Consider the following 11,147-nt stretch of genomic DNA (forward strand, 5'->3'; position numbering starts at 1 on the left):
TAGTTTCCAACTTATGGTGAACCAAAGGCAAACCTATCAGAGGATTTTCTTGACACAATTTGTTCAGAAGAGGTTTGCTATTCCCTTCCACTGAGGCTGCAAAAATATGACTTGTCCAAGATTGGTTTCATAGCTGAGCAGGGATCTGGTCTATAGTCCAATGCTCAAACCACCACAACCATTGAAATGAGATGCTAGAGAAGAATTTTGCAGATCTCCTGGATTCCCAAAAAGATATGAATGGGTCCTAGAGCAAAACAAGTCTGAAGTCTCCATAGAAGGCAAAATGACAGAAACGGAGACTATCACACTTTGAGCATACTAAGGGATAGTGTGACTCATTACAAAAGTCTTTACTTAGCTATGCAGCAGAGGTACTAAGAAAGCTTGTTAGTGAATTATCAAGAAGCATCTGGAGTGTCACACTGTAGATGGGCATTCCTTAGGCAGTGTCCTCATGCACAGCGGTTTTGATGTTCTGCCTTGGTTGGACCACACCTGGAATACTGTGTCCAATTCTGGGCACCACAATTGAAGAGAGATATTGACAAGCTGAAATGTGTCCAGAGGAGGGCGACTAAAATGATCAAGGGTCTGGAGAACAAGCCCTATGAAGAGCAGCTTAAAGAGCTGGGCATGTTTAGCCTGAAGAAGAGAAGGCTGAGAGGAGATATGATAGCCATGTATAAATATGTGAGAGGAAGCCACAGGGAGGAGGGAGCAAGCTTGTTTTCTGCTTCCCTGGAGACTAGGACGCAGAACAATGGCTTCAAACTACATGAAAGGAGATTCCATCTGAACATGAGGAAGAACTTCCTGACTGTGAGAGCCATTCAGCAGTGGAACTCTCTGCCCCAGAGTGTGGTGGAGGCTCCTTCTTTGGAAGCTTTTAAACAGAAGCTGGATGGCCATCTGTCAGGGGTGATTTGAATGCAATATTCTTGCTTTTTGGCAAGGGGTTGGACTGGATGGCCCATGAGGTCTCTTCCAACTCTATTCTATGATTCTATGATTCATCAACTCCATTGATGAACAATGTGACTTGGACATTTTGCTGGATTCCCTAATTAGTAACATAACAGCATCCCTTTACATTATGAAACTGCCCGATTCTACTTCTCACAGGCTTAAGTCCACAGACGAAGATGCTAAATCCTCAACAGGATCCTGGGCAATAATACTTGATTGAGTAGTTGAGTGATTCATTCAAGAAAGGATTTGCAAGACCTGAGATCTTGGAAGCTTCTCATCCAAAGGGTTGCGATAAATCGAGGTCAACTCTACAGCAGATACTAACAACAAGGCATTAGGACAAGCTGCCAGCTTTAAGGATATACCAGTTAACTGTGTCTGACAAAGAGGGAAGAGACCTGGGAAAGGAAAGAACCTCACATACCTCAAGAGGTCACAAGGAGGACACTGTGTCACAACCACACTGTGACAGCTTCTTCTGAATGAATCTTGGCACAAGGAGAAAGTGTGAGATGGGGTGATGCAAGCACAGCCCGCATGTGTCACCACCAGACCCTTTGAGGGCAACACTGCTTAAGATCTGGAGGGAAGGGGGCCACCAAGCTGCTTTCATGAACCAAAGGTGGCTCTCAGAGACATGATTTAGGTCACTCCAGAAATAGCAGAACTCTAGTCCCATTAACACCGGGGTTGAATCGACACAGCAAAGGGAAAGAATGCCGAGTAAAATGTTCATGACATTAAAAGGGCATGTGATTGTTCCATTGTATAAAGAGTGGATTGCGTAGCACCCAAAACATTATTGTCTTCAGCAATCATATCATTAACAGGCTGTGTATTTGTTTAAAAATAAAATGTACAGTTCTGTACTGAAGTACTCCAAAATTATGCACAAAAGGACTGGACCCATTTCTAGAGCTCTGATAATGTTTTTATTTGGAGTACATGTGATTAATAGATTGAATGAAATTGTATGACTGGGGTCTGGCTGGGGCCTATTAAGGCCTGGCAAGGCTGAAAACACCACCTGAAAATTTGGAGCCTGAAAATCGCATTATGGAGAACAAAGGAGATGAAGAATTCATTAACTGTGGCATTTTTTTTTTTGTCGTGTCAGGAGCGACTTGAGAAACTGCAAGTTGCTTCTGGTGTGAGAGAATTGGCCGTCTGCAAGGACGTTGCCCAGGGGACGCCCAGATGTTTTGATGTTTTATCATCCTGAGAGGCTTCTCTCATGTCCCCGCTTGGAGAGCTGGAGCTGATAGAGGGAGCTCATCCGCATTCTCCCCGGATTCGAACCTGCGACCTGCCGGTCTTCAGTCCTGCCGGCACAGGGGATTAACCCACTGCGCCACCGGGGACTCCGGTGTGGCATGAAGAGTGCTAATGAGAAATCCCGAGAACTGATCTGAGTACTTTTGATGTAAACAACACCTGTTTACATAATTAAAGACAATGACACTTTAAGAAATAAGTTAAACTATCTGTTCTGGAATTGATAAGGCTCCAGTAGGTCTGAGCTGAACGACAGAGGTTATCTAAACAACCAAATAACGGATAACCAAAACACTACATAAGGAGAACCTTTTCCTTTTTGATTGTGTGCCAGATCTGCAGGGAGGCAGCGTCTGTCCACCCACCTCTTTCCTCCCAACATGCTTGATCAAGTTAACGAAGAGGAATGGTGAATATGAATGATGAATGTATATGAGTGAATGCTAAGTATATGTGGTGTTTCTCCTTTGTCTGTGTGACCAATATGGCCATTAGAAAGCCAGTACTGGGTCTGTGTGTCTACTTCTTTCTCTGAAAGCGCCTGATATACTCTGTCCCAATTAAAATGGATTAAAGAACAGGTTCAAAATATTAATGACATACAACTCCCAGTATCCTCCAGTCAAAATGATGGCAAGCTGTACTCCAAAGAAAATTTTCCAAGGTTGACTCATTTCCAAGGAAGGATTCCACAACTAAATATCAGTTTTTGAAGACTTGCTAACACATAATGAAATAACTTGAAGATAGGACCCAAGTCTAAACATGAAATTCATTTATGTTCCATGTACACCAGTAGTTCTCAACCTGTGGTCCATAAATCACCAGTGGTCCACAAGAACTAAAGTATGGTCTGCGGCCTCACCATTACTACACCATTGCAATGACAGTGACTAGTCTCATGAAACTTTCTTATCGTGCAGAAGCAATGGGGATGTCGGGAGGGAAGAGGCTGACTACCCATGAAAGATTACTACTGCCACATCAGCTCTAGATTATTAAATATGGTTTTCGGTGGGCGAGCAGATGGTGACTACTGGATGGCATATGTCCTGTATCAGAAACTAGAGATGTGGTCTACCCAATGCAATTTTCTGAATCAGCACCCCAAATAACCAAACTGAATCTAAAGTTGACCAAAAGCTGATTCGTAACCCTTTTGGTCCTAATGTTGGAGAGTGGTCCATGCTAAAAAAAAAAAAGGTTGGGAACCACTGATATACACAAACTAATTTTTTACCCTCTATATCAGTGGTTCTCAACCTGGGGTCCCCAGATGGTTTTGGCCTACAACTCCCAGAAATCCCAGCCAGTTTACCAGCTGTTATGATTTCCGGGAGTTGAAGGCCAAAAACATCTGGGGACCCCAGGTTGAGAACCACTGCGCTCTCTCTCTCTCTCTATATATATATAGAAGCCATCCCCTGTCACGTGTTGCTGTGGCCCAGGCGGTGTATATGTGTTTTGTGTGTATATGTGTTTTGTATGTGTATATATTTGTGTACATGTGTGGTGTTGTGTATGTGTTGTAATGTATTTTTTATTTTTTATTTTGCCTTTTTACGTCTCTTTCGCAGTGTTTTTCAGTGTTTTTATGAGTGATGGTAACTTGTTGGCCTGATAGTTGTATTGTGTCCAAATTTGGTGTCAATTCACCCAGTGGTTTTTTAAGTTATGTTAATCCCAGAAACGAACATTACATTTTTATTTATATAGATAGATATTGCATTAGATAAAGTTTGCACACTGAGTCATCAAAATGCAAGGGATTCGCAATCTGTAGTGGGAACGGAAACTTCTTATAGAAGTTCAAGGGACAGTCATAATCAAGGAAAGTAAGCAAGGAAAATGAGAGATGCTTAAAGAAGCCAACTAGGCTATCACAGATCTTATGAACACAAGTCACAGAAGGGCAGATCCAAATTCTGACTTTTTTGTGATAAAAAAGAGAGCAGATTCTGGGAGATGTAGTCCAAAGAAGTTACATTTACAAGTTTGGTTTATTAATCCAAAGGAAAAGAGATTTAAAGATGGGTTCAAAGCCAACCTTAAAAACTCTGGCATAGACGCTGAGAACTGGGAAGCCCTGGCCCTTGAGCGCTCCAGCTGGAGGTCAGCTGTGACCAGCAGTGCTGTAGAATTTGAAGAGGCACGGATGGAGGGCGAAAGAGAGAAATGTGTCAAGAGGAAGGCGTGTCAAGCCAACCCCGACCGGGACTGCCTTCCACCTGGAAACCAATGCCCTCACTGCAGGAGAAAATGCAGATCAAGTATTGGACTCCACAGTCACCTACGGACCCACCGCCAGGACACCGACCTTGGAGGACCATCATCCTCAGACTACGAGGGATCGGCTAAGTAAGTATTAATCCAAAGAGCATCCTGACTCTCGTGTTCTTCTAGTAAAAAACATTCTGTCTTATCCCTTCCTGAAAAAAGGTAGTAGTGATTTATCTTCTAAGTCCTACCTGAACCTACAAGGAGACTATTTTTTCCTGGAAAAAAATTGGAACAATCCAGACAAACCAACAAAACAAAGTACGCAAAGCAAAAAAGAAACATGCCAGAAAAATAACATTTTATCTGGAAAGGTTACATTGCAGTGCGGTCAAGGGCACATTTATACTGCCATAGCTTTATGCCCAAATAAAGAAAAGTTCATCTACTCTCCCAGAGTTGGCATTTGACAGAGTAATCCAACAACAACAAACCTTAGTCATCTGTCCAGTTAGTTTCTTAAAGCAAACACTCGTAAACCAGAAAGAATCAGAAAAGCATGAGAAACAACTCAAATAAATCCTCTTTTTAAACGATTTCCGAGAACAGACTGAATCCATCTTCATGGCGGGGAAATTAGAGAAAGGGCTCCTGATCTTTTCATGGTTGCATAGGAAAGGGAAGTTTGGTTCGTGAAACCTGGATGACATGCAATACCTACTGAAATTCACTATTTGGAAGAATTGCAGAACTGAAAGAGACCCCAAGGGCGATCCAGTCTAGCCATATGCTGTGCAGGAAGACACAATCAAAGCACTCCTGACAGATGGTCATCCAGAATAATTAAGGGCTACAGCAGGCATGGGCAAACTTTGGTCCTCCAGGTGTTTTGGACTTCAACTCCCACAATTCCTAACAGCCGGTAGGCTGTTAGGAATTGTGGGAGTTGAAGTCCAAAACACCTGGAGGACCAAAGTTTGCCCAAGCCTGAGCTACAGGAACCCTGTCCATTATTTCACCCCTATGAGGTTCTAAAAAATCAGAAAACCCATTCTGATTTTAAGGACCAAAGGCTGTATATGAAACAACACAAACAACCTTTCTAATATCCTGACCTTATTCAGGATCAAAAGCACAAATTGAACTGAACTCAGAAGTAGACTAGAAGCCAGCACTGTGCTAAAGAAGATTTTAGCATTTCTGTTTGACAGGTAAAAGGGTTCTCCTGTGAATAAATACTTCCCATGCTGAAGCAATGCACTGGAGTTTAAGCACTTTTGAGAATCCCACAGGTACCTATGAACAAACTACTTGTTGGGTATAATACAGGTGTCTTCTGAGCTAGAAAACCTGAAATAGACCTGGACCATAAAATAAACTCTACTTTAATACTTCACAATTATTGCATTACGGTTTTGCTTTAATTGCAATGGCAATCTATGTAATTCTGGGGTTTGTAGTTTGAGGAAGCACTAGCTAGAGCAGGTTTGAGCAAACTTTGGCCCTCTAGGTGTTTTGGACTTCAACTCCCACAATTCCTAACAGCCGGTAGGCTGTTAGGAATTGTGGGAGTTGAAGTCCAAAACACCTGGAGGGGCAATGTTTGCTCATGCCTGAGCTAGAGCCATCTGCCAGGCATCTCCCTTAAACTACAAATCCCATGCACAATAAAAATGGAGTGTGAAAGGGACCCTGGCCTTCTGGAAGAGAGTCTTCCCAAGTTTCCTCACAGGATCCCAGTTTACCACTAGCATGAATATAAGAGTGTTACCGGATGCATCTACACACTTTAGAATTAATGCAGTTCGACACCGCTCGAACTGCCATGGCTATGAAATCAATTCTACGGAATCACAGGTGTTGTAGTTTTGCAAGGTCTTTCACCTTTTCTGCCAAAGAGTGGTGGAGCTGTTGAAGGCTTTCATGGCTGGAATCACTGGCTTGTAGGTTTTTTTTATCTATATGGTCATGTTCTAGAGGCATTCTCTCCTGACGTTTCGCTGGCATCTATGGCAAACATCCTCACTAAGAGGTAGTGAGGATGCTTGCAATAGAGGCTGGCGAAACGTCAGGAGAAAATGCCTCTAGAACATGGCCATATAGCCCGAAAAAAAAACTACAACAACCCAGTGGTGGAGTTGTTCAGCAGTGGAACTCTCTGCCCTGCAGTGTGGCGGAGAATCCTTCTTTGGAGTCTTTTAAACAGAGGATGGATGGCCATCTGTCGGGGGTGCTTTGAATGTGATTTTCCTGCAACTTGGCAGAGGGTTAGACTGGATGGCCCATGAGGTCTCTTCCAACTCTATGATTCTATGCCTTGCCAAACTGCAACTCCCAGGATTCACAGCATCAAGTTATGGCACTTAAAGTGGAGTCAAACTGCATTAAGTCTACAGTGTGGATGCACCCACTGATTGAACTTCTAGAAAACAGACAGAACTCCAAACACATGACAGATTTCTTCTGCACACACAAAAAAGTGTTTTGTAACACAACTTGCCCTTCAATGAAGCCTGCTGTTCTCACAGCAGGCAAAATATTCATTAAAGGGATGTGCAAGCAATTCATCACACATTAAGTAATTTCAACTGAAGGAAAGCATTTCAAGGACAACAACAACAGCAGAGCTTGGGCCACGAATGGCCTTCAGTCAAGTGCAAGGCCTGGTAGGAATTTCCCAAGTCACCACGGATGCATCTACACTAGAGAATTAACGCAGTTTGACTCCATTTGAACTGCCATGGCTCAATGCTACAGAATCCTAGGAGATGTAGTTTTACGTCTTGAGCCTTCTCTCATAGCATCATAAGAGTTAGAAGAGACCTTGTGGGCCATCCAGGTTAACCCCATTCTGCCAAGAAGCAGGCAAATTGGATTCAAAGCATCCCCAACAGAAGGCCATCCAGCCTCCCAAAGAGTGCTGATGCTCCAGCAAACCACAAATAATATTGATCCAGTGCAGTTCAAGCTGTGTCAAACTGCATTAATTCCACAGTGTAGATCAGTGTTTCTCAACCTGGGGGTCACGATGGAATGTCTGAGGGGTCGCCAAAGAGTATCAGAAAACACAGTATTTTATGTTGGTCATGGAGGTACTGTGTGGGAATTTTGGACCAATTCAATCATTATTGGGGTTCAGAATGCTCTTTGAGTGTAGGTGAACTATAAATCCCAGCAACTACAACTCCCAAATGTCAAGGTCTATTTTCCCCAAACTTCATCAGTGTTCATATTTGGATATATTGAGTATTCGTGTAAAACTTGGTCCAGATCCACCATTGTTTGAGTCCACAGTGCTCTCTGGATGTAGATGAACTACAATTCCAAAACTCAAGGTCAATGGCCACCAAACCTTTCCTATATTTTCTGATGGTCTATGTGCCAAGTTTGGCTCAATTCCATCGTCGGTGATGTTCAGAATGTTCTTTGATTGTAGGTTAAATATAAATCCCAGAAACTACAACTCCCAGATGACAACATCAACCCCCCCCCTAAACCCACCAATTTGGATGTGTCAGGTATTTGTGCCAAATTTGCTCCAGTGAATGAAAATATATCCTGAATATCGGCCATTGACATTATGATTCATAACAGTAGCAAAATTACAGTTATGAAGTAGCAACAAAAATAGTTTTATGGTTGAGTGTCACCACAACATGAGGGGCTGTATTATGGCGTTGTGGCATTAGGAAGGCTGAGAACCACTGGTGTAGATGCACCCAGGTAAACCTACCTAGGTTAAGTCCGGACGTATGCCAGGCAATCATTTACCAATGGAGGGTTTTCTCCTTAGTGTTTTCCTTCCTCCAATGAACTTTTTATTGTAATGTCTTTGGTCCTGTACAAGCCACTTAGATCCACAGAATAACCACTTTGAATGAAGGCCCAGTGCTTTAGCACACACACACAAAGTAAATATACACACAGAGAGGGTGAGATTTTGAACTAAGCAAAGCAGGAGTGAGTTCTTAGTCTGGCAATGCCATCAAAACAGGTTGAAAACATAAGAGCAAAGGCAGGAAGATCAACAGGGGAATCAATGTGATACAGAAGTCAATGAGTGTGTTTACACCAGACATGGGCCAACTTTTGGACTTCAACTCCCAGAATTCCTAACAGCCTCAGGACCCTTCCTTTTCCAGATGTTCTTTTTCCAAATATTCTCCAGAGAGGTTTTTCTGCTTGTTTATAAGAGCAAAAAAAGGATAACAGACCAGAAACGTGTGGCTTTCACTTCAGTTGAATCCATTCGTTGTTAGCCTAAGCTCACCGGGCATGGACCCCATTATCCGTGGTCGTAGTCTTAAATTTAACTATGCTATGAGTTTGAGATACTTTGAAATTGCAACCCTACAACTGGAAGAGACCCCAAGGCTTAAGAATACCATCTTAAGGAAAAGGAAGGGGAGCCTGCCTCCTACTCCAAGTTGGCCCAAACCCCAAAACCTTCTCTTCTGGGGAAAAGGGATACAGAATTGGGTTTAACTAAATAGAATCCTAGAGTTGGGCTTCCATTCTGGCTTGGAGACACCCTCAAAGCTCTCCTGACAGATGTCCCTCCTGCCTGCTCACCTTTGCCTCTGGATCGCCAAGGGGAGCCCCCCTCCTACTCCAAGTTGGCCCAACCCTCAAAACCTTCTCTTCTGGGGAAAAGGGAACAAAATGGATACAGAATTGGGTTTAACTAAATAGAATCCTAGAGTTGGGCTTCCATTCTGGCTTGGAGACACCCTTAAAGCCCTCCCAACAGATGCCCCTAAGGCCAGGAACTCAGGGCTGCTCACCTTTGCCTCTAGATCTCCAAGGGGAGCCCCTCTCCTACTCCAAGTTTGCCCAACCCTCAAAACCTTCTCTTCTGGGGGAAAAGGGAATAGACTGGATACATAGAATCCTAGAGTTGGGTTTCCGCTCTGGTGGGGAGACACCCTCAAAGCCCTCCCGACAGATGTCCCTCCTGCCTGCTCACCTTTGCCTCTGGATCTCCAAGGGGAGCCCCACTCCTGCTCCAACGCTGCTGCTGCTGCTCTGTGTTCCAGGGCTGAGCAGCCCTTGGGGGGCCTTCCCAGCAGCGGCCCCGATGAGCATCCCGGCCAAGGCTCCGGCGGCAGCGGCGGCGGAGGGTGCCGGGGCGGGGACCGGGCAGAGCGGGCTCCCGAGCAGCAACTGAGGCAGCAAGGCGGGGCCCAGGCTGCGTGCGGGGTCCGGCTCAGGCGCGGAAGGGAGCAGAAGCCCGCTCTCGCTGGCGGGGGCTTTGTCCTCCGGTTGTGCCGGCGGGGGAGGAGGAGGGGGAGGCGGCGGGGAAGGCAGCGGCGGAGGCGGCGGCTGCTCTTGCGGCTTCCCCGGGGCCCCCAAGCAAGGCGGCCGCCCGTCCAAGGAGATGTTGTTGAGGAAGAAGAGGGCCGCCTGCCTCCGCCGAGGGTCTCCGCCTCGCTTCCTCGGCGCGGGAGGCGGCTCCGCCTGCTCCTTGGAGGACGACGCCGCCGCGGCCATTCTCAGCCGCCGCCGCAGCGCCTTCCCCGGCTGCCTTCCTCGGACTTCAGCCTTCCTTTTTCCTCCTTCTCTCGGCTAGAGGACGCTCTGCTAGTGGCCGGACAGCCATTGGGCGCGTCGCGGGGGTATGCAAATCACGGAACGCCCAGCGCTTTCTCTGGTTGGTCCGCGGCGGTATGTAAATCATGGAACGCTCCACCTCCTCCTCTCATTGGTCCGCGGGGGAAGCTATTGTCAAAGCTGTCCCGGCAAGCTCCGCCTCTTTCTTTTCCATTCGTGGGCTGGCCTAGTCATTGGGCGCCACACGGCGGTATGTAAATAACAGAACGCCCAGCGTCTTCTCTCATTGGTCCGCCGCTGGATGGGAACTCCTCCTCTTCTGGTCCGCTATTGTCAAAGCTGTCCCGGCAAACTCCGCCTCTTTCTTTCCCATTCGTGAGCTGGCCTAGTCATTGGGCGCCACACGGCGGTATGTAAATAACAGAACGCCCAGCGTCTGCTCTCATTGGTCCGCCTTTTCTCCCTCAGTAGGGTCTTTTTCTTCCTTTTCTCCTATGTAAATAGGAAACGCCAGCACCTTCTCTGGTTGGTCCGCGGCGGTATGTAAATCACGGAACGCTCCACCTCCTCCTCTCATTGGTCCGCGGGGGAAGCTATTGTCAAAGCTGTCTCAGCAAACTCCGCCTCTTTCTTTCCTATTCGTGGGCTGGCCTAGTCATTGGGCGCCACACGGCGGTATGTAAATAACAGAACGCCCAGCGTCTTCTCTCATTGGTCCGCCGCTGGATGGGAACTCCTCCTCTTCTGGTCCGCTATTGTCAAAGCTGTCCCGGCAAACTCCGCCTCTTTCTTTCCCATTCGTAGGCTGGCCATGCCATTGGGCGCCACACGGCGGTATGTAAATTAGAGAACGCCCAGAGTCTTCTCTCATTGGTCCGCCGCTGGATGGGAACTCTGCCTCTTCTTCTCTCCCTCAGTAGGGCCTTTTGCTTTCTTTTCTCCTATGTAAATAAGGGAACGCCCAGCGCCGTCTCTTATTGGTCCGCTACCGAGGCTATTTTCAAGGCTCCTCCTCCTCCAGAGCTCTTCCTCCTTTTTTCCTCTCAAGAAAAGAGAAGCCGGGTCCTAAAGTCTGCCGGATTACAAACTCTGGTCGCACAAAGGAAATTGAACTGCCTTGCATGGGAGGATGG

The 11,147-nt window shown here is 46.0% G+C and overlaps 1 protein-coding gene across 2 annotated transcripts in view; it reads right to left on the reverse strand.

The window, feature by feature from the left end:
* The window catches only part of CABLES2 (Cdk5 and Abl enzyme substrate 2), a 72,571-nt gene extending 61,936 nt beyond the window's left edge, over window positions 1–10,635 (reverse strand). Inside the window, exon 1 of one of the 2 annotated variants that reach the window (XM_067468223.1) lies at window positions 9,431–10,635. In XM_067468223.1, the coding sequence (XP_067324324.1) occupies window positions 9,431–9,954 (524 nt within the window). In that variant the 5' untranslated portion in view covers window positions 9,955–10,635. The remainder of the gene's footprint in view (window positions 1–9,430) is intronic. The other variant, XM_067468224.1, reaches the window with a different exon arrangement.
* Between the last annotated feature and the right edge of the window lie 512 nt (window positions 10,636–11,147).

Source organism: Anolis sagrei, chromosome 4 (assembly GCF_037176765.1).
Source record: "Anolis sagrei isolate rAnoSag1 chromosome 4, rAnoSag1.mat, whole genome shotgun sequence".
NCBI lineage: Eukaryota > Metazoa > Chordata > Lepidosauria > Squamata > Dactyloidae > Anolis > Anolis sagrei.